The sequence below is a fragment of the Austrofundulus limnaeus genome, unplaced genomic scaffold, assembly GCF_001266775.1.
Source record: "Austrofundulus limnaeus strain Quisiro unplaced genomic scaffold, Austrofundulus_limnaeus-1.0 Scaffold906, whole genome shotgun sequence".
Taxonomy (NCBI): Eukaryota; Metazoa; Chordata; class Actinopteri; order Cyprinodontiformes; family Rivulidae; genus Austrofundulus; species Austrofundulus limnaeus.
Window position 1 is genome coordinate 64,622 of NW_013953308.1, and position 24,279 is coordinate 88,900.

The 24,279-nt window shown below is 37.7% G+C and overlaps 1 protein-coding gene across 1 annotated transcript in view; it reads left to right on the forward strand.

The window, feature by feature from the left end:
* Positions 1-16,435, forward strand: part of rpa1 (replication protein A1) — a 26,059-nt gene extending 9,624 nt beyond the window's left edge. The window contains exons 11-17 of the mRNA XM_014029454.1: positions 1,059-1,195; positions 2,394-2,542; positions 8,902-9,028; positions 11,681-11,857; positions 12,623-12,730; positions 12,944-13,030; positions 15,103-16,435. Coding sequence (XP_013884908.1) covers positions 1,059-1,195; positions 2,394-2,542; positions 8,902-9,028; positions 11,681-11,857; positions 12,623-12,730; positions 12,944-13,030; positions 15,103-15,207 — 890 coding nt within the window. The 3' untranslated portion in view covers positions 15,208-16,435. The remainder of the gene's footprint in view (positions 1-1,058; positions 1,196-2,393; positions 2,543-8,901; positions 9,029-11,680; positions 11,858-12,622; positions 12,731-12,943; positions 13,031-15,102) is intronic.
* The last annotated feature ends 7,844 nt before the right edge of the window (positions 16,436-24,279 follow it).

Genomic DNA, 24,279 nt, shown 5'->3' on the forward strand with positions numbered 1-24,279 from the left:
TGTGTGTGTGTGTGTGTGTGTGTGTGTGTGTGTGTGTGTGTGTGTGTGTGTGTGTGTGTGTGTGTGTGTGTGGTAAAAAACACAAACCAGCTAATGCTCAGCCCAAATCCTGCAGAGGTGTTCTCTAAGCTTCCTATAATTAGCTATTATGTGTACAATTTGTTGTGCAGGGTGGTGACTAGAACGCTGAAGGATTGAGGTAATTGCTGTATACTGGTGGAGATAAAATTTGTCTTATTAAATCCGATTACTGCAGTGGTCTGTGGTGCAAATAGACTGCATGCTACGACAGAGGCTTATACATGAATTAATGATTGAATAAAGACTATTCATATAATTCTTTGATTAAAGATTGCATCTTGAATTGTGCTTGGAGTAATTTCCCTCCTACATATTACCATAAGCGTACATTTTAATATTTGGATATAAATCTGATCAGGGTTAGGGTTGAAAGGGGTTAGAATTAAAAGATGACTAATGGTGATAAAGCTGCTCTTTCACTTTTACAAACAATAGCTTCACATCTTGTGCTGGATCACGTTTGTCAACAAGACCAGTCTGAGATTGTGTGTCTCACATGCCAGGGGAAGAAAAACAAACAAAAGTTAAAACTAAATCTTCATCAAAGGTTTATAACATTCCATTTCTGTCTCTCCTGGGAACAGAATCAGCACTCATCATGTAACTGTAACAAAGTGTCTTTGATGAACTGTAAAAAATGTTTAAACTCATTTATTGTGTCTTTCATAGTATGGATGTATTTACTACTGATTGTTGAAGCAAAACCGCTTTTATGATGCAAGTGGAAAGTAAGATTAATCACACGGGACTCTTAATTCTCTTCTATTAGTTTTGTGCCAGCTGAGTTCAAATTTGCGTTTAGGGAGCTTGACAAACTGTACAACATTTTTTTATTTTTATTTCTTTTAGATTATTAATTTATGAGCCACTTTAGATGCACTCACCAAGACTGCAAACGTAGAATCAGGTGTTTATTAACAGAAACACAAACAGTGTCTCGTTTCATTTGTGAAACGCTGATTTGTTCTGGATTACAGATGTGATCGGAGTGTGCAAGAGTGTGGACGAGATGACCCGCATCACAACGAAGAATAATCGCGAAGTATCTAAGAGGACAATAACTCTGATGGACATGTCCGGGAAGATGGTGATGCTCACACTGTGGGGAGAGGAGGTGAGTAATGAGGGTTTAGACCTTTTCCCTTGTTAAGGCTGTTGAATCTGTGCCATACTTAGAATACTGTACATTCTCATTCTTAGATCAGCAATCCTAATAGAGTGCACATTCTTTGGTTTAACAGTAGTCAAATTTTAATTTTCTTGATTTAAATAACTAAGTGAATTCCTCAAGTTGTTTATCTGCACTGAGCCTATAATTGTTTGTTCCCTCTTGACAAAAACCCCTTGTTCTGTTTTATATTTGATAGGAAGTTCATATCCTGTAGGATTTGATAAAATGCACAAGATGTGTAGATGATTGTAATGAAGAACAACAGCAATGCGACATAATTGTTCAAATATTTCATTTGAAAATCAGAAGGATTTACCCACCTCACCTTTGGACATAGAGTATACACATGCACACTCATTTTTCCACCATTCTTATTTCTCCTCTAACATCTGCAGGTCATTCTAGTAAGTCATATTAAAAGATTATGAAGTTTGCTTGATAAAAATAAAACTATTCTAATCATTCTGAAGTGAACTGTGTGTCAGCAGTAACAAGTATGGCTGCACCAAAGAATCGTTTTACATCAGAATCGTAATTCTCATTTACAAAGATTCAGAATCGATTTAAAATGTCCCAAAATCGATTTTTATAAATGAAAAAAATAAAAATAATAACAATAATAAAATAAAATAAATAAAGCAAATCCAATGGCCATCAGCCTCCATTTTGTAACTACATGGGACATCCTGACGTCATCACGCAGCTGCTTCTGGAACATAAATGTGCAGAAAGCACCAAAACAAAGAGGAAACTACAAAACTGGAGGAAAGAGAGCTTCAACTGACCCCTGTCTTCATTGAATGTTAAGATTTGGGCTCATTTTGGTTTTTACTGAATGAGTCCGAGTTTGACATGAGCTTCACTTTGTGCAAGGTTTGCAAAATGAAGATGAAGCACTTTGGAAACATGCCAAATGGGGCTCACATTATCAGGTTTGAATGAAAAATCGATTTTGAATCGAATCGTGGCCCCAAAAATCAGAATCAAATCGAATCGTGAGAGAGTAAAAGATTCCCACCCCTAGTAATAAGTGTGATGAAGTGCTTTGTTGTTGATCATAAATCTAACTTTGTAAAGTGTTAAATGGATTGAACACAGGAGGCTTAATGACATTTTGTTTTATTGTTGGGGATAACTGTAGGCAGAAAACTTTGACGGTTCTGCACAGCCAATTGTTGCCATTAAGGGTGCAAAAGTCTCAGAGTTTGGAGGCCGGTCGCTTTCTACATCCTTCAACAGCACCCTGTTGGTCAACCCAGATATCCCCGAGGCGTACAAGCTCAGAGGCTGGTAAGTGAGCCACAGATTTTGTAGAAAACAGACTGGATGTTTTTTTATATTTACAGCACTCCTTGTAAGTGTTAAATATACCATGCATTTATTGCCCTGGTACCTTTTTTTATTTAAAATTGATTTCACCAGCTGTAGAGTCACTTATTCCATGGAGACATTTCTGTTAAAATCAAAATATTTGGAATTTAAATGGCAGGTTTTCATTTTTCAAGTTGCATGACTGCATGCTCTGATTCTCATTATCAGGATTAGCTTTTCCCCATCAGCCATGATGTGGGGGTGCCTCAATGAAGCATTACATATAAATGGAAATCATGGTTAATCTGTGAAAAAACTATTTTTCATTTAGTCTAATTGCCTTTCTAAATTAAATGAAATCCAGACTGTGATTGTGCTGAATCAAACATTTTTTGTGTGTTTTATTTTTGTACTTGTTTTCTCTTACACAGTAGAAATTACCTACGTATGTGTTATAAATGTGTTGAAGAAGAATAACAGTAATTAGGCACCATGTTTTTAATTAGATTTTTTTTCTCGTTGATGTGTTCTAAAATACAATGGAGCTTAAAGAAACTGAACACTGGGGGAAGATTTTTCATTAGACATAACACAAAGTGACCCTTTATATCCATGTTTAATCCTGTAGTTGGTGTGAAGTTTGTCCACCCCCCCCCCCCCATTTTGTCCTGGTGTTCTTCCTCTGTCCTTAGTCTGTGTGTTAAGATCTCAGTCTCAAATATTGAATTTATGTCTGTGTCCATTCCTTTTAATGTAGGACGTTCAGATTGGCACTATTTTCTGGTGATGACTTTTTAACAGCCACCAGCAGAATCTTACACAAAAAAAATCTTTTTTAAATACAGCATTTTCCAAAAGGCCAAAATATAAAACCAAGCAGGTCTTGGGTATTGCATAACCCAATATTGTTAGGATCATCTTGTGTTTTTATGTTTAAAATTCATTTTAAGGTGTAAAATAACATGTTGGTCTGTGATGCACTGACAGGTCATTTTACTGCTTCTTGATAATCTGGCTCAACTCGTTTTATTAAAATTCAACACAAACAATTTAATTGGATTTCTCTCAATGACAGCCTGTGTAAACTTCTGTTAAGTCTTTGTTTTGGGAGTATTTTACTGTTTCATTGGGATAAAAATTACTTAATTAAGATCACTCTAGGATCCTGTGCTGTTGTTTACTTGTGTTCCTTTAACTACTTCAAGCATGGATTTTTGTAGACATTCTCTTTTTAATGACATTTGTCCACATTTAAACAGTGAAAGTTAATGAACCTGGCATCCTTTTGTTGGTTTCCTCGGCAGACAAAGGCTTGGTCAGTGAGGGTCTTCTCTAAGTAGTGGATTCCTGCAGGTTTTTAAACATGCACTAATGAACTGTTTAAAAGTCACAGATGGAAGGAGACAAGACCTGACTCATTACACTCAATCCAAGTCGATCTGTGTGAGACCTGGAGCCAAGACGAGATCATTATTGTGTTTGAGAGCTGTTGTACAGTTGTGGACAAGCTGAAGAGAGAATGCCATTTTTATTAGCCGGTTGCTCCTTTTTTGATGCTTTCTTGGGTTGTATTCAGACCTGACAATTTGGTCCGCTTTAAACGAATCAGAGTTCGTTTCCAGCGTTGGTCCAGACTTTTTGTGCAGGTGTGAATACGCTCATGTGAACTCTTGTGCGGATCAAACAACCAGACTGAGACCTGCTTTTTGAGGTGGTCTCGGTTAGTTTCCAAATGAACTCTGGTGTGATTCGCTTCAGTTTGCTTCTGGTGTGAATACAGACCGGACCGAACCAACTGCATAAAACATGCGCCTTTTTGGACTTTACGGGCCACCGTTGCTGAGCTAAAAAACCTGAAATCATACCTGTTTTGTCGTCTCCTGTTAGCAGCTCTGCTGGCAGCATGTTTTGGGTCAGAACACGCAGAGCACCTCGTCTCCTTTGGGTTGTGGGACACATTTACTGATGTCGCTCCAAAATTAGAATATCATCACGAATCCACCATTAAATTTGCTGCTTCTGACATTTTAAATGCTATTGCAGTTGTACTATCAGCAAAAATGTGCACATCAGAACCACAGCATGCAGGACTTCCTTGTTTTTTTCTGGGTCTGTGCTCTCTCTCCCGCCCCCATCCTTTCTGTCCAGTGGGAGCAATGATCGTCACCCTCGTGGCTTTGTTTACAAGTTATAGTTCGTTTGCAAAAAAGCACAATGTGAATGCAAACTGCACCAAACGAAAAAAAATAAAGTCCACTTTTGGTCCGGACCAAACAAGTCCAAAGAACCGAAGGACTTTCCTGGTGTGAATACACCCTTAGAGATCATTATTAATATAGTCATTTGTTAGTGTGCTTAATAACTGCTAGCTGTGGTGTATGTTGGTCATCACCCTTGGTCTCAATTATTTCTTGTTTCATAAGATTGGAATTATGAGAACCAAAATATAAAAATCTGTTAAACTTTATATAAGTTTTAAGATGTGTTTTTTGAATTCTGCTCACAAGAGCCTAAAGCCTTTCTCCCTTAACTGTACAGCCAAGGCTGCTGAAACAACGTTGCTTTATTGCTGCAGAGGCATTTTAATTTGACTGTTTTTGGTGCAGACCTTTGGGACTCCTTCAAATGAATAGTTCATCCTTTGTGGGCTGTTGTCTTAAACTCATGCAGAGGCATTAGGGGTGTTGCTCAGCACTTGCAAGCATGCTCATTTGAAAAGCTAAGGAGTAGCCCTTTAACAAATCACTAATTAATCTTACAGGGAAAAAATTTGGCTTTAATGTTTTTATAAGGATGCTTCGCCAGGCACTAATAATCTTGACCGTAGCTCAATCTTGTGTTTTGCTGCATCTTTTGGAAATTATTTTTCAAAAGCTTGAAACAACATAAAAACTTTACTTTGATCAAGCTGTAGGGATGCAGTTGTCCATTAGGTGGCAACAGCACATTTAGTCACGCTGCTTTTCTCTAAACCGTCAGACTGAGCAATTACTCCTTTTGTTTCCTCATTGTTTTGGAGGGTTATTCTTAGTCCTTAATGCAGTCAACCTCAGATATTTCACCATTATTTCATTTTATAATACTAGGTTCATCATTTTTTTAACAGACTTTCTTTTTTGTTGGTAGTTGACACTGAGCTGTGAATTGTGGCAGAGAGCCATATAGTCAGGATTTAAAAAAAATAAGGTTTTGACCTTCTTATTACTGTTTACAAATAATGGTGAAATGAAGCTTTCAAACTTACTATAGAAACTTAAATGAAAATGTAAAATGGCAATTTGCATGTTCTAAAATGTCATTCCTCAAATACAAAATAGGATTGAAGACCTTATGGGTGGCCTTTGTGCATGATTTGGTAATGTTTCTGTTAGTCTCTTTAAGATTGCAGTTATTAAATTCAATATTTAAGCTTTGATGATTGAGATGCTTAATGTCCTGCTGTCTATATTCAGAGGTTTTCTGTGTCAGTGCCTTAAGTACTAGTGTTGTAGTGAAGACCACCTAACCCAAGACCAAGTCAAGACCAAGACCGCAGTGTCTCGAGACCGAGACAAGACCAAGACTTTTAGGGTGTGGACCAAGTCGAGGGCGAGACGAGACAAGACCAGAAAAGAAAAAAAAAAAAAAAAACTAGTGTCCTAAAAGATGGAGTATTCTGTACACATGTACAGTGGGGAAAAAAGTTGGTGTGAAGAAATCAACTAGGGGAGCAATAATCAGAAAAATTAGAAAATCTACAAGTCCGCTGATATTTTTTTTACTTAATTTCCCTCTGGGATCAATAAAGTATTTTTGAATTTTGAATAATGTCCCTCGATCAGGGGCTCCACACAAGATCTCACCTTGTGGGGTCAAAATGATCACAAGAACGGTGAACAAAAATCCCAGAACCACACAGGGGGATAGTGAATGACCTGCAGAAAGCTGGGACCAAAGTAACAAAGGCTACCGTCACTATGCTGCCAGGGACTCAGATTCTGCAGTGCCTGACGTGTCCCCCTGCTGAAACCCATCTGAAGTTTACTAGAGAGCATTTGGATGTTCCAGAAGAGTACTGGGAGAATGTTATATGGTCAGATCCAATGAAAGTAAGAATGTTAATTAATAAATTGGACAATAATCTGGCTATTTAGTGATATTTCCACAGTTGTGTTCTTGAAATAAAATTCTGAGTCCTCAATGTCCAAAACCGAAAAAAGACCAAGTCCAAATGCTGTCGAGTCCGAGACCATCAAAAAGTGGTCTTGACACCGGTCTTAAGACCAAGACCGGTCTCAAGTACTACAATACTATTAAGTACAAAGTACAACTTTGGTTGCATAAAGAAAACCAGTGGTGGTGGCTGATTAGTGTACATTTGTTCTTGTTTACATCTTTAAACACTGTGGCTTGTCACAGTAAGTTTCATATTTGACATCACGTTCTTTCCTACAGATGAAGGACTAACAATGTCACACACAAGATGGAGCATGTTTGTTGTGTGTTTGCCACTCTTGGCTTAGGCATGTGATTCTTATCCTGGAGCTGAGAACACTGCTTAGTGTGAGTCCCCCCCCCCCCACCCCTTCATGGCTCTTCCTCAGACACATCTCAGCTCCTGTACTGTCTCTGTTCATTGACACACTGACATTTGACATGTTTGTGGTGTGTACGAGTGCCTGTCTGTCTGCAGATGGTTTCTTCTAAAAACCTTTTGTTTTAAGGTAAAGTCCAACAGCTTTAAATTGACGGTTCTACATTTCCTGTGAACTGTGATCAATCTTCCTTTGTCTCTTCTCTATAATTAACTTCTCCACACAATTAGTTGTATCTGTGCCCCTTGTTTGTATGATTTTTAAAACCAACTTCATTTTCACCCCTGATGCTGTCATAATGACATGTAGTTGAGTATTTTGGTAGTTTTTTTTTTGAGACCATATGTGAAATCAGGTATCCAGAGCAGCCATGTTAAATTGTGATGCATTTTTAATGAATGCTGCTGCGTCACTACATGATTTTTTCTCTGTATAGCATCCATCTTCTGACATCTCAAGTGATTGCAGAAATTAGCATTGCCTTTTTATCAAGTCTTTGTCACAGCTCTTTAGTGGGTGCAGGTTTAATTAAAGCCAGTCTTTGCAGGTACGCAGCTGAGGAAATTGGTGCTTCCAGAAAGAATTGCTCACATTTGTCAAGAGTAGGAAATCGTCAGCGTTGTGTGTTGTGCAGGCCACAGTCAGAATTGTTCATGTGGGATCTTTTCAATTAGTCATGCCTCCAGGAGTAAGTCACGCTTTCCCCATATTTACAACCCAACCTTCCCTTTGCTTGGCACTCCGCCTTGTGGCAGATTAGTAAGCTCTGCTGATCTCTGACCATTTTAAACTGATTTCTTTATTTTTTTCTACAAAAACACTGCATTGCGTCCACCCATTTTTGTTTTTATCCTGCCTTTTTTCCTCTCTTGCCTTTTACAAGTTATTGAGAATATTTCATTAAAATGGGGTTCTTCTATCTCCATAACAGCCCTGACATAGACCAGCTCATCTGTCCCTCTACAGATGATTCATTTTAAGTCTCAGACTTTCTTGCTCTCTGATGAGCCATTTCTGCTTTGACAAACACAAACAGATTCTCTACTTGGAATAAGTGTTATTTTGTTTGTTTTCCTTTTGTGGACAGCCAGCAGTCTATGCAAACAGACTGTTGTGCCTCATGCTCTGGTTCAGATAGTTAAAATGGATTATTCTGTTCTGTTTTTTAAAAGATTATATCAAAACTCAAGTTGAACTAAAGTTATTAAGTCCATAAAGTGATAAAAGTTCATATTATTGATACATTATTTTGGTGTAGTTATACAAAATTAATAATTGCGTTATTGTTTCCTTAAAACAAGTTATTTATACTAAACACTGCCATCTTAGCTCACACTTTTTATGAAAATGGAAAAAATGTGGTTCAGTTAGTACCAATTTTTTGTTTTTTATTTATTTATTTTTATTTCTAGATAATGGTATAACATCCTACACATAGATCTTTAGAAAATATCCACTTAATAAATGTATCTATTTTTACATTTTACATGCTATCCATTGGTTGATGGTCATTGGATGCTAATGTGGCAAGTTTTTCCATTGGATTTGTTGATGGGAGAAAAAAGTTTTTCATGAAGAAAATTGGGCGTATTTTAATAGCTTTTTGTGTTTTTTGCCTGGTCTGAATACCTTGTTTTAAGCTAAATGCCTTGCTTTAGTTAAACATCAACATGATACATACTTTTGATTTTTCAGCTTGAAGAATATACATGCTTTACTTTAATTGGGGTCAAATCTTCACCCACTTGTGCTCTCCTTCTGTAGGTATGACAAGGATGGCCACACTATTGTTGGGCATTCTCTGACAGAGAGAGGTGGCGGCATGAGCATGCAGTTCACCTGGAAGACTTTGTCTGACGTTAAGACCGAGCATCTGGGACATGGAGAAAAGGTACGCACATGCACAGCTTTGCATGGACACGGTTGAATTTTAGCAGCACGGTAACACTAGTTATATTGTTATTCAGGAATGACTCTGAAGATGTTCAAGGACAAGCTGAAAGATCCTTAATGAATTCCAAATGATAAATATGAGAGGGCTCACATTCAAGCAGGTTAAGGTTTTTGTAAACCCAAACACATTACAGATTATCATAGTATGTTTAACAGTATATGTTTACTATCCTTTCTATTTAAAAGCAATTTAGTGTACTCTTGGTGTGATGACTTTTTATAATCAATAACACATAATTTTACTGCACCACTGGTTATGTCCTATAATCCAAGTAACATTTATCTCCCCATGCTCATTATTTCCAGTGCATCCTTGGTGTTCTCATAGTCTTGTTGGATATTCGTAGTGAAAGTCACATTTATCTTTGGTATTGATTATGAAGAATGCATAGGGTCTGTTTCCTGCACCCTGTAATGAAATGACTGTCCTGAGATGAGTCAAGTAATATGTTTTCTTCAACCTTCTTTTTCTTTCTTGTATGCACAAGTGGTATATTAAAACTATTTTATTTAAACTTAGAAAATTACCAGATAGAAATAATTGTGAATGGATACATGAAAACCTTTTGAAACTGGTATAAAAGACAGAGAGACACTAGAGGTGTGTTGTTTGGTGGTAGTTCTGAATACATTATGTCTTGTTGACGACAACAAACAAACAAACCCAAATGCACTAAATTGACATAAAAAGTGCACACCTTTTAATTATTGATTTTGGGTGTTTTATTCAGTTTGGGTTTAGCCATTTTAGTTCTAGTGATGGATGCTTCAGCATACCAATATATTTTGGTCAATGCTATACTTTCAACTTTGTGGAAGACTCTGAGTGTTGCCACAAAAATACACACTCGTGTGCCCAAGTACACAAATTAAGACATTTAAAGACATGGTTTTGGTACAGAACGAATGGGCACAAATCCCCACAGAAAAAAAACTCCGAAATCTTGTAGAAATGCTTCCAAGATGGTCATGTGTGACTCAGTACTGTAGTTCATGTAGTGCAAGTAAATGCATTAAACAGGAGCAAAGGTTATTATTTAGTATTAGTTTGAAAAACACGTTTTTATAAAGGAGTAGCATCAAGTTTTGTATTCAGAGGACTTTTTCTTTCTGCCTAGAGCTGCAAGTAACCCTGCCATTTTTCTAATGTCCTAATTATTCTCTTGTATGCTTTGAGGTGAAGGTTTTCTCATAGGCAATACTTTTTTGTTTGTTTCTTTCAGTGTACTATAGAAGGCTAACAGTGCAGCTCAAGTACTTCTGTTCCCCTCTTAAGTCCCCTTGCTCAAATCCTGATTGTTGGTCCAATTTAAGTGAAATCTGTACATTTTTATCATCATATTCAGGCACTATGTTCTTCCTCAGGATGACATGATGAAAACCGATGCATGAAAGAGGCAGGCTTCAAATTTAACAAATCATAAACAGGGGCAGGCAGGTCAAGCCTCTTAAAACCTCTGCCAACTAAAGCTTGTTACAATTAATTGTTTATGTCACAGTCTTTGTGCCATCACACTGATGTGTGCCCTTTGTGAGAATAAGTGGACACCTTCCTCTTGTAGGCCTGACACTGAGCTTGTAAGATCTTGTCACAAAGGCATGAAAAGAAGCAAGTTTTTATTTTTTGGCTTCCCTCTTAGCACTGATCAATTTCACACTAATAGGAGACATTTATTAGCTAGACCTCATGAAAGATAATGAACGTTGGCGTTTAGATTGGGCAGGACGTTTTTTTTTCTGTAAGTCAAAACAATCAGCTTAGGCGGCAGCTGTGAAGTTAAAAAGGATTGCTATATACAAATATATTTTTTAGTTTGCCATTGACCACCCCTGTCGCCTTTGTTAAATCAAAATGGCAAAGAAAATCTTTGGTCTGGATTCTAAATAAAGTCTACTTTATTTCACTTATCTATCTGAAGATGTGAGGATCACTACTCCCCCCCCCCCCATTTATAAAAAAAACTCATTACTATGAACATTTCATGACACAAAACACTAACATGAGCTTGAGTGAGCATTGTTATCCTTCATCAAAGCGTGCCGTGGCCCAGATTTCCTCTGTTGGGGAATTTCTCCAGGGATTTGCAAAAGGTGGGACACTATCAGCCAGATGTTGGGGTGCAGCTGCACAACAGACAGGTTGCGTGACCTATTTGCTCATGTTCAGGCATTTCCTCTTCAAGTTTCAGCACAGCCAAATGTTTTTTTTATATTCATCAGCTTCTGTCCAACCCATGTCACTTGTTTTTGTTTTCATTTCCTAAAGGCTGTTGACGCACAATAGATTTGTAAAGTTTGCTTCCTCCCTACAAATGCAACAGCTCTTTTGCTAGTTTCCATCTTTGTCAGCAAATCCTAGTTGGCACTTATACCAGTTGTTAAAGTGTTTCTTACTGGCTGTGCACGGCTCTTTTAGTACTCCTGAAAATGCCATTAATGTGATAAACATACAGTTTTGTCAACATGTTTACCAGATAGCATAAGGGTCATGAGGACATGAAGAGTGTATCTTGTAAAAGTGCATGTAATTTGAAATTTTGTTCATATAGATAATGGTTTGCTTCTTTCTTTTTTTTTTTTTCTTTTTTAGGCTGACTACTTCAGCTGCGTAGCCACAATAGTATATATCCGGAAGGAGAATTGCCTTTATCAGGCCTGTCCAAGCCAAGAATGCAACAAAAAAGTGATTGACCTGCAAAATGGCATGTTCCGCTGTGAGAAGTGTGATAAAGAGTTTCCCAACTTCAAATACCGCCTCATCCTATCTGTAAGAGACTCAGCAGCGATTTTCCTACAGCTCTTTTCACCTGTTCTACACCTGTACTGACACAAAAGCACACATTTTAAATGCCTGTTTCTGTGCTTCAAACTAGGTTTGTGCTGAGACATAGTGCTTGTGTTGTGTTGTAGGGAATGTTCTCCTTCAAGCCAAATCCCCTCTTCCCCCCCATATGGCCCGCTGTTTGTTTTACAACTTAGCCTCAAACTGCTTTCTGCAATTATTTTTAGAAATGTGAAAGCCATGTCAGAGACATAATGAAACTCACATTTTAGATTGTCTGTAGGCTTTTTTTTTTTTTTTTTGGGTTAAATATTGCACAATTCATTACAGTGCCATTATTTCACAGAGCGTGCACACATCAACAGTCATTTTTCTCGGCTTTTATACAAAACAACCATTCTCTTAAAAAAGAATGAATAAAGTCAGTCAGTAAGAAAACTATAAAAACCAGGCGTCTGAAATAAGTAGCTTTTGTTTTGTTCCTCTCCCCAGTTGACATATTGTTTTTCACAAGCTAAAGAATAAGTTGTGAATCTGCTTCCACACCGTCTGTGCGTACGTGTAAACCAACAGCAATGCTCTGTGTTTTGCCAGACTTACCAGCAGGATTTAGATTGTCCCTTTTACTGCTTTATCAAAAAAACATCACACTTCAAAAATTCAAAAGTAAAGCCAACAAACCGTCACAAAACAGTTGCATGTTATTTCCATTTACCGTTGCCACTTGTTTTGCCCCTGTGCATTTATCAGGCCAACATGGCGGATTATATGGACAACCAGTGGGTGACTTGCTTCCAGGAGAGCGCAGAGACCATTCTGGGCCAGAATGCAGCTTACCTGGGGCAGCTCAAGGACTCGGTGAGACTGTCCTTTCAGAATATCAAAACTGCTTCACCGAACTGATTATTTCTGTCAATAAACTTCTAAACAATAAAAAAAAAGAAGTGCTTTTTTGTTTTATATTTTTAGAGCAGTTTTCTTTGAATTTATTTTCCAAGCAGACGTGTCATTCTGCATAAATGAGGTGCTGCATTTGATTGAGAAATGTTATTTTATTCATCTATATTTCAGAATGAAGCTGCGTTTGATGAAATCTTCCAGCGTGCAAACTTCAAAAGTTACGTCTTCCAAAACAGAGTGAAGCTGGAAACGTATAATGTAAGTATAATCAGAGTGGCAATTATTTTAGTTCATATTCAAACATATGGAGGACCAAAACTGGCATAATTAAAAATTAAAAGCAGAAATAAATAAATGAATGAATGAATGAATAAATAAATAAACTTGCCTCAGTTAATTTTAAAAAGGAAAATTTTACCTCATGTTTTATAATTTAATTGACCTTTTACATTTATTTATAGCTTAGTTTCAACAAATTATATATTTTAAAACATAATTAACATTTTACTGTTTTAAAAATATATATTGTTTTACATTTTACTTGTAAATGCATTTGTCTCTTTTATATATCTCTATTCCTTTTTAGGATTATATCTCTTTCTGCCTCATGCACATAAGGTGGGCTGCCCTTCTTGGGTCAGCCCCTCTATTGGTCATCAGACAGGAAGGAGCATGATCCCTGTGCATATTGAATGTGCATGCAGAACAGAAAAATGTAAAAACAACACATAGAAATAAAGAGAAGTAATTTTAATGAACTGATTCTGACACTGCATTAAATTAACTTCTGTTCCCAGCATTAGTTGCTAAACCGAGGGAGCACAGGCACAATTGATTTTAACATGAATCCTAAAATTTAAATTATGTGCTAAAATATATAATTTATTGGAACTAAGCTGGAAAAATAAATATGAAGATCAATTAAGTTATAAAACATGAGGTAAAGTTTTTTTTATTGTTGCATTTTAAGTGCATTTTTTTATTTATTGGGACATGTTATACATTTCTTTTAATTTTAATTATGTCAATTTCAGTCCTCCATACAAACATGCACAGATGAATGACTGCATATGTTCACTTGGTAAATTATAGACAGAAGGTGGGGGGAAATAGCTAATCATTTGACCTTCCTTTTTTATTTTATTTTTAATTTCTTTAAAATGAGGTGAAAATACTCACCGGTAAGAACACATTTCTTTTTTCTTTTCATTCTCTTAACTATCTGACTTTTTTTTCCACCATCAAAACGGTGTTTATCTCAACACGCTGCTGGTTTTTAGTTGCTTTGTGAAGGATGCACACACAGCTTAGCAGCGGTCACTCTTTCCTGTAGGCCACACAAATGGAGGTTTGTTTTGAGCGAAACATAAAAGAATTGATTGGGTTGGGACTCTGAGCAGGAAGTTTGGAGTCAAGCCAGAGGCAGCATCCGCCTTCCACACACAGAAGAGGCCACTGTCTCTGTCACAGTCAGCTCAGCATCCTAACTGCCTGTGGCGCTGCTTACAAGCATGTACTGGCCCCTGCATCTAGACCCCATATTACTTCAACAGAGACACCTGCAGTCCTTCTTTTGAGTTAATTTTCTCCTTCTCACAACTACAAGTTATCAGCTGTGGCAGTCACTTCTTTAACGAGTGTTGTATTTCCCTTATGTAGGTCAAAGAAAAATATTTTCTTCACAAGGTATCATTTAGATGCCTTTCTATCTTCAAATGGAGTACACAAAGGCAATAAGTGGTTCACATCTTATCTAAAGGTGGAAAAAAAATCAAACTGCTTTTCATTTTTGCATAAAACGTTTCTATTTCTGCTCATACTAAACAAACAAGGTGCATGGCACATCTTAGAGAGGAGGCACCGGTCCAAGAAAGATGAGTTGCATTTCAGCCACTTCAGCAGCGAAGATTTAATGGAGAAAAATTGAGTGTAACCTCTGTTTAAATGCAGGGATAAATGGCCCTGGGAGAAATAACCTCCATGTGTCTAGACAGCTGTGGAAGCTAAATGCCATCACACCACACATACCTCATCCAAATGTCTCGTAGGGAAAACGGGAAATGCTCGTTCCTCTTTGCTAATAAATTCCAAATGAACATTTTATATTATTGAGCAATAAAGTCAGATGGATTTCATTTGTTCAGTTTGTATTTTGTAGAAAATCTGTTAGCATATGGTTAACATGACAACCTGAGTGCTCTTTACCGACTTGCAGGTGCGTGTGAAGAGATGTACCGCATTGTTCAACAAGGAAATGTGTCTTGTGACATTTTTAGTTGCGCTGAATGAAAACAGATTCTTATAAAAATGGATTCTCGTTTGTTTAACAGGATGAATCGAGGATTAAGGTCACAGTGATGACTGTGATACCTGTCGATCACGTGGAGTACAGCAAGAGGCTGATAGTGAACATACGGAACATGGCTGGAAAGTAAACCTATGTAAAGTTGTGGATTTTTCTTTGGTTTTTGTACAGGAGCAGTTATTAAACTTTCCCGAAGCATTTTTGTGTTTAGTTTATATTTTATTTTCCCAAATGAATCTAGTCGGAGCGCCTTAACTCTTCTCTTTGTGAAATGATGTATTGTGGTGTTTTTTTGTTTTGTTTTTTCCTTTAGAGAACAAATGTTTTTTTTTTTTGCTTTGTCCTCCTTTTTTTTCTTTTTTGTTCGTTTGAGGAAGCAGAGCAGAGAGTGGGTCAGTAAGCCAGAAAAGTAATCATCACTGTGTGTGTGCTTTAAGTTTGCCGATTTTTGGTTGCATATACTTGTGGTCTTGTGGGGGTAGTGGGTGGTTGCCTTTAAGCAGAAGACCAACACTCTTTTTCACCCTCTGACGCTTTTTTAAAATGCTTGGGCTGGACCTGCACATCCCTGATAAGAACCATTATGCTCCCACTTTTTTCTTTTTTCTTTTTTTTTTTCTTTTTTTGGTGCCTACTCTTGACATACTTGTAAGCATTCAATGCAGACCTAATGGAAAATGTATAATCTATTAGAGTAGATGTCTTGTTCTTTTGTTTGTGACAGTTGTAAAAATAAAAGAAATAAAGTAAGCAGGTTTTGTTGTTTATCTGATTAATGTGACTAGTTTACACGTGTTCATGTTTGTTCAGAATGACACAAACATCCTGTTTCTCCTCAAGTTTTGCTCAGATGTGCAACCCCTTGACTTTTTTGTGTTAATGCAGAACACCAGCAAAGCTGCACCTTCCCAGTGTTCTTGTGATAAGGTTTTTTGTCTGTTGTGCGCTGTATCTGCCACACGCAGCGTGCTGAAATAGATTAAACCTGTCTTAAAACCTCCCGGTTCTTTTCTTTTTACTTTGGTGTGAGCCAAATTTGGAGGTATTGATTTAGCTCCTTCAGTGTGTATGTCTGTGCTTTTTTATTTTTTTTTGTATTTTTTTATTATTATTTTTTGCTTCTCAATGGCTTCTTGGGTGTTCTGTTCTATAACAGCTCTGTTACATCATGGGGTCAAGTTAAACTTTGACTCTCTTTTAACCCAGTGCCTCAGACTGTAATAAAGAACAGATGGTCTGAGCTCACATGATCACTCCTTAGCCAAAGGAGCTGATGTCTTATCAGTGGCAATGTTTTTGCTCATGTCTGTGTGGGTGTATGAACATCCTCAATTCTAATAAATACACCACAGACGATATTTAATGTGAGCTTTGTTTTATTTGCAAATATTCCCTCTTAAAAGACTGGGAAAGTTGAGGAATCCTCAAAAACTAAAAGCAAGAATGGGAATGAGTTCCACCTACAAAGCTTCAACAATTGGTTCCCAGATGGTTGAGGGTTGTTTAAAAGGGAAGTTGATGGAACACAGTGGTAAACATGGCCCTATCAGTTCTTTGGTAATGTGCTGCAGGCATCAAATTCAAAATAAGTGAATATTTTGGAAGAAAAAAGGATCTGTTTAAACATTAAATACAATGTCTTTATAGTGTATTTAATTGACTATAGGTTGAAAAGGATTTGTAAATCGTATTGTTTTTTTTTACAGTGTCCCAACATCTTTGGAATTGTGGTTGTATATTTAAGGTACCACTAATATGAACCCTGCACGCGAAGCGGGGGTCAAGGTCCCCCGCCTTTGACCACTGCCCAACACACATTGCATCCAACCCCTACACCCCCTCCCACAGGTGGTGAGCCCATGGGAAGGGGGACCCACGTCTCCTCTTCGGGCTGTGCCCAACTGGGCTCCATGTACGAAAACCCGGCCACCAGGCGCTCGCCAACGCGCCCCACCTCCAGACCTGGCTCCAGAGTGGGGCCCATGTGACCCGTGTCCAGGCGAGGGAACACTATGTCCATCTGTAGTACTCATAGGGGTCTTAGGGCTGTACTTTGTCTGATCCCTCATCTAGGACCTGTTTGCCTTGGATGACCCTACTGGGGACATGAAGCCCCCGACAACATAATTCTCTCACCCACGATAAGGTGGCAGCCCAGTGAGAGGCTAATTATTGGTAAAATTAATTAGAAAATGTGTCTAATTACCTGTCTCTTTTTGTGTTGTATTTTAAACTTGACCAGAAAGATGTGATGGATAATTAGGGACTTTAGCGCCCCCCACCAGCACCCTGTGAAATAAAGTTCAAAGCAATCCTGAATAAAGTGCTGCCTTCCCTTTGTTTACCAAAACACACAATTTCCTAACAGACAGGGATCAACCCGTTGACCTTCTAGTTGTCTCCCCTCCTGAGCTACAGTTGTAAAACTAAAGCCTCAGAATATCAGGCTCTCTGAAACAGTCCCTCTTCAAGAGAAATAAAAAAGCCGACCCAGTCCTGGAGGCCACACTATTTTTTTTTTTTTACTTTGGTTCTTTTGAGAAGTTGTACTCCAAAATCATCAGAATCTGTTGGTATTAGACAAACACCTGCATATAATATGAATTAGTTGCATTTTATTAGTTTTAATTTCAGTTTTTAAGAATCAAACACATAATCCTTAAGTTCTGTTATTTGAGCATTGGACCCAGAGGAGACCTGTTGTGATTAATTAAACAAAAATCCCCACTCTGAATTTCCAAATATGATGTGTTGGAGTACGTATAACATTATAAACCTTCTCCAACTTGAGTTTTCCTTCTTTTTTGAAACACAACAGCACAAATACAGGAAGTTGAGTGCTATTCAGATGTAAAACTCAAGCCTTTCATCTTCTAAGAGGAGAAGACTGGAAAAGTTGAATTTATACCTGCAGGCGTGTGACACTGTGATGAAACATATTAAAAGCAACAATAATGTAATTGCTGATTGCTTGTGACAATGTCAGAAAAGCACTGCCAATTAAGCTGATTTGTTTGCTGACTAACGAGGAGGAGTTGGAGGCTGTCAGGAGGTTGGAGGCATCATGTCGCTTCACGTCATCTTACAAACATTGGGTGAAAAAAAAACTTGCAGAGGGAGAAACAAACAGATCGTTAACGGGTTTAAACAGCCTCCCATTTGACTTAAAATACATTTGGATTAATTAGCATGAGGTGGCTGTTCTGACTGGACTGATTGATTTTTAGTGTCCATTTAAGTGCAACCGGGTCATCCGCCAAGAACTTTAAACATCTAATTATTCTGCACTTCAAAGGTAAGACAAATGAAGCAAGACTGGAAATCTAGAAATGGCAGTATCAGTTAATTTTAGAGAAACAGGTAAAGATTGGTATGGTAGTATCTGATAGTAATCCCCCAAACAAGCTTAGAGTTCTACTAAATTAAAGTTAAATGTTTTATTCAAGATGGACAAATTCACAACACAAAAATGGTTTGAACTCAAAATAAAAGAAGTACTGAGCTAAATCTTTGGGTGACCTGCATGCCACATCTGGCCCACCAATGAGGCCCTCTCTTAAAACAACAGTCTTTATATTTTTAATTTAAAAACGTTTTTTTAAAAAACACACAATGCAGCTTTTAGAATATTTTTTGAAAATTACAAAAATTGTCATTGTCAGAACTGAATTGGTTGCAACGACACAGTTTGTCCCTAGATGGCACCTCTAACGCAGACGACACCTTAAGCCCACATCTTCTCTACAAGTGAGGAAGAGAGAGTTAGCAATGACTAAGAGTGGAGGACAGAGAATTAGAGAAAATTGCATGTTTCATACCTATAATTGGAGGTAGACACAGACCAAGGGTGTAACTTTATGTCCACCATTGGGGGGGGGGGGGGGGTTGTCTGGATCAAACTATTGTGAGGGTCGTAACCTCCCTTATCCCCCCACAAATTACTCCCATGAGGTACACTATCTGTACACATAATTTCAAGGCAAACCAATGAGTTTAGTCTGCTTTGGGATGCTGTCTGCCATGAATAATTTTAATACAAGTCACCATCATAATCTGTTGCACAAAGCTAAATAGGAGACATTTACCAGGACCACAACCAAGCAGGAGTCTTATGCTGCTGCATGACCACTCAACTAAAGTAAGTATTTATTTTTTGTTTGCTTCAAATGTTTTGTATTCATATTTAACTTGAGTTCTACTGTAATACATGCATTTGAGCATATGCAATTAATGTTAGCAATGTTATGTGTACTGTTTCATCATTTAAGTTTAGTTTATCCACCCCAGAAGTAGAAGATGATAATGTCTAACACATAGGCCACTGAGTGCATCAAGATATATTAATTTCAGAGAGGACCCTTTCATGTACACTGTTTTAATCAATATCGATGGTACTAAATGCAACAAGTGGCAGACTGTCAAATTTCTCTCAATTTTTTCCTATATCCCTGTTCTCGTTAAAGCCTGACATTGAATGTAGTAGAAACTGCTTCATGGATTTACCCTACCTAAAACCTGCCTGTTTATTTATTTATTTATTTATTTATTTATTTATTTTAGAATAATAAGAAATCATTATTGTGAAGAGGCATGAGCACACAAAGCTCCAAGAGTTGTATTTTAGACCGTCAACAGGAGCCTACTTAGAGACTAATCTACCCAGAAGGATTTCTTATTTTCTTGTACAATATCTTCACAATGTTGAATCATTTTTTCTAAAACCAGGAGTGCTTATTTAATTGTATAATATTTTTTCTTACAAGGTTATCTGCACTTTTTGCAAGAACATTTTATTAAGAACACAAAAAGTATCTTGTCTTGTTACCATAAAAAAACCACTGAGTAAGATGTAGCAGAACACAAAGTGCTTATATGGCATGCTTCACTGCAAATCTGTGCGTCTAAGATGGTACTGTATACAGGGAGAGCTTGTTGCCCTTAATTATACAAGGCAGTGTACATGTTGGGAAAGTGCAGCCATTGATTGCTGCGTTGGAATGCTCATTTGTTTTATTAAGGTGTTTATTGGCTTGACATTTTCTCTCTCAGCACCAGGAAATATAAGTTTACATGTCTGCCATAAAGATGCATTTAAATTAATTGCTGAGAGTGACTTGTTAATTAGCGTGAGCACCTGAGGCTAGTTCTGGTTCAGCTTTTGGCTTTAAATCCCCCCAGCTAATGCTTTTTAAGATCAAATACTGCCCTTTAACACTTTGCATAATGGCAAGAAAGTATGCATTACCATATATGCTGTGTGCAACTTATTTCAGGTGCTAGGATATGATGGAGCACAGGTGCTACATCATGCAGTGTTGAGGAAAGCGCTGCTTGATGTTGAACAGAATTTTCCCCAAATGAGTACATTTTCACCCTTTGGTGTGCGCTTTTGTGCGCCGTCATTTTGTGGATGGGGGGAAAAAAAAGTGTTTTGTGGTAGTGCCGGTCTGACATTGCAGCTGCTTCAGTGAGTAAAATGTCCATAGTGCTTTTGTATTGGCGTTACATTTCAACCCTTTGAAACATTTATTTTTTTAAACTCAAGTGTTTTTATGCATTTTTTGGAAGCCGGTTTGCAAATCATTAGGAAGTGTTGTCAGCAGTGCCTTATCTTTGGCCTTGTCCAGTGTGCTGGTTCATTGGTTTTATTGCCGGGGCTTTTTGTTTGGACCGGAGGTTATGCTGAGCGTGGGGAAGCCTGCGGCCCTGACACCGAGCAGACAAATGTGCAGGAGGAGCACCCCTGGGGTACTTCTGCAATGAATGTGAATAAGCTGTGTGTTTTCCCATGATTCATGTGCCTCATTTCCTTTGTGAGCCACTGGATATTTGCTTATGTGCATGAGAATGCCCAATTTACATCCTGCTTTGTAAACAGGGGCCTTAGACTAGAACTATAGGACCACAGGGTTGTTGTTGAAAACATACGTATCGACTCCTTCAGACATTTACTTGAATACTGACCTTCAGAAATGAGTAAATTCCATAAAAAGCAGGGGATAAACTTAGCATTTCCTTACAGGCTGTCTCTGAAATGGAAAATAAATTTGAAGCTAAGTGTTTGATTTTCTCCGTCCGTCTGTCTGTCTATCCTGGCCCTTGCCTTCCCAGTTCAGTTCAATTCTAGTTTCCCTTACTCTGCTCCGTCTGGGATGTCCCCCACGGGCAAGGATTTCTCCGGTAGAGTTTGAACCGGGCCAATCAGCGAACAGAAGGAGAAGTTGTGAACAAAGATGTCGATTTTCCGCGCCATTTTAGTCTGCCTGTAGTTTAGCAATGACAGCAGAGGAAGTGAATAACGCCATTCAGTTTGTGTTAAGGCTTCTAAACTAAAATAAATTTGTCTCACAAAGCCTGCAGTACTCATTTATAGCCATCTTGTTCAGCTCGGTACGTCTCTCTTCCCAGTAGGGGATGGTTGTTTACAGCGCACGCATTATTTTATTTTATGTATTTTAACAATCTGATCAAAGATTTTATCATGTCCTTGTCGATCTGACCATCTGTGATCACACCTGACTTACACACAAATGTCTTCCTTTAAAAAATACCTTGTTTTTAAGGAGAAGGGTTCAACGCCATGAAGACATTCTGAACGATGATGGTTGAATAATTTTTACATCCTCATTACTTTAAAGGAGGGAAATATTTATATATAAAAAACATCAAAGGTTCAGCATGTCACTGAAATTACCATCCCAGTTCAGTTCTCCAATATCAAAATAACTTTGAAGTTTCATGTTGCTTTTTTGTAAACCTCACAAAGGAAATGACTCGCCCCGTGCTTTAGGATCTGCTGGTTTTTGTTTAATTCGTTCAGGTGCGGGTGACCTTGTCTGAGTTTGTTTTAATTGAATAACCCGTGGTTTTTGAATAAAGGTTGCTCATCATCAAACGCAGAGGAGCAGTTTCCTCAGAGTTCATTCAGAGTGTGAAGATGACAAATGATTAGGCCGTCCAAGGAGAGTCTGTACAAGAGTCCAAAGCAGTCCTGAAAATATCAATGTTTCTCTCCTGTGGAGACACAATGTCTCTCTAAACCAAAGTCAGAACATGGTGAACTGTAATTTGCTGCTATGCCAGTGCTGTACACACTTCAGTTCTCAGATTCTTGTGCATCATGATTCCATCCGCCTTCTCTAACCATCTTCTTCACTTTTACACCACTTTTCTGTCGTCTCAAGGCTCTGAGCAGAGACGTTTTTAATAGTCCCTGTGGAGCAGGATTTGGACAGGCTTTTTAGTTATGTAACTGGGTCCTTGTCGTGCTGCCTTGAGCTCGAACTTCTTCTTTCCTTCCCCTTTTTGTCTTTACTTTTTAATGTTCGGGACTTCATCCTTTAATTGTTAACAAATGCTGGATGAGTTCCCTGAAGGCGTGAGTGTGTGACCTCCGCTGCACTCGTTTGAAAGCTTCTGAACGTGGCTGCAGAAAGATCCTGCTTCAGTTCGAACCAACTCTTTCCTCCTTTGTTCTTCTTTACCTCTGCATACCCCACAGTCTATATTTATCAAATTCCTCAGTGTGGAAATGCACTTTTGGCTCTTTCCTTGTGGGTTTTTTTCCCGTCTTTCCACATTTTTATTCGGTGTTCCCTCAAAATGTCTCTTGAGCGAGTGCTGAACATAAACTCCTCGTGTGCAATGGGACTTCAAGTGGAGCTCATGCATTAAAACTTGTTTATTAGGATTTATGCTGAAGTTTGTTTTGGGAAAATAAAACAAAGAATTGATTATTTCCATGTTTCTGCCCAAGATACAGATTATATCTTCATGTAAAGTAGGTTTGGCGAAGCAGACCCCTGGAGGGGAGGCCGTAGCCTTGGGCACTGCTGCAGTACAATAGTCTCAGTATTCCAGCCCTCTCAGTTCTCAGGGTTATGCAGCACGGCAACAAAGTAATTTTTTTCCTTATATCAAAACAACACTATTTACACAGACATTTTTTACATTACACCATTTGCCCTCTAAAGCGAAAACTTATTTACCTAAAGTCAGTCAAACCCGTGTCTCGTTTTTAAGCACAAAGATGAAAAGACTGGGGGTGTCAGACATAGATGCTGTACTGTCTGAGGAACTGACAGAAGCTGCTTTCCAACACTTCCTGCTGCAGATGATATTTTGACATCTTTTTACCGACCCCTCAGAGATGGGGCAGAAGCTTGAGGAGTCATTCAGTCGTGTGAAAGAAATAAAAAGTGAAAGAAAACAAAGCTGGAGAAGAAAGGCATGATTTTTTTTTTACAGAAATAGAGCCTTTTTTGTAAATAAAAGTTTTGTTTCAGTTTGCTCAAACTATGTTCCAATAGTGTGTACGTAATTTAAAATATTTCTGCAATAGTTATGTTTTTAATGATGTCTATAAAATGTGCATAGAAGGGGAAGCTACTTCTGAGGTATTTTAGGTAATTTCTGCAATTTTTCACTTTTTTATTACTCTATTTACAAAAAAATAAGCAAACTATAAAATACTGTCACAAAGGTACAAATTAGTACATCATTAAACTGAACAATTCAGAAAACCGTATCAAAAGTTTATTTATTTTTTTGCAAAATTTAAGTTCATTTTCATTTAAATCATTCTTGATGCCTTTTATTTCATCACGTTTTCTACTGAGGTGCTTCACTTCAACAGCACAAACAATTTACGGTCGGACCTTTTTGATTTGTGAATTTGGGATGATTAGAATAATTCAAAGTGTATAATACTTGGTAATCCAGTAAGTGCAAAACATAACACAACATCATCAGAACATTTTTAACCAATGTAGAACAAAATGTTTTCTTTCCTCATGCAATACAAATGCATAAATCTGCTGTGGCAACTAATGGCCAACTTTAAAGCTGTTTACTCACCAAAAACATGAATTGAATTACTATATTACTATACTTGCTATATATGCATGATAGTAAAAAAAACTGCAATGTGCGATAACAGTGCTTAATATTGTGATGACAATATGACTTGCAATAAATGCACAACTACATACGTATTTATTCATGTATAATACGATCTCATGTATAATATGATCTCATGTATAATACGACCACCACTTTTTTGAGCTTAAAAAGCATAAAAAATTGAATCCTCAAACTACCTCCAATTTCATACTGACTTTCAAGATTTTTCCGCCTTTGCAGTTATATATACACTCACCGGCCACTTTATTAGGTACACCACGCTAGTAACGGGTTGGACCCC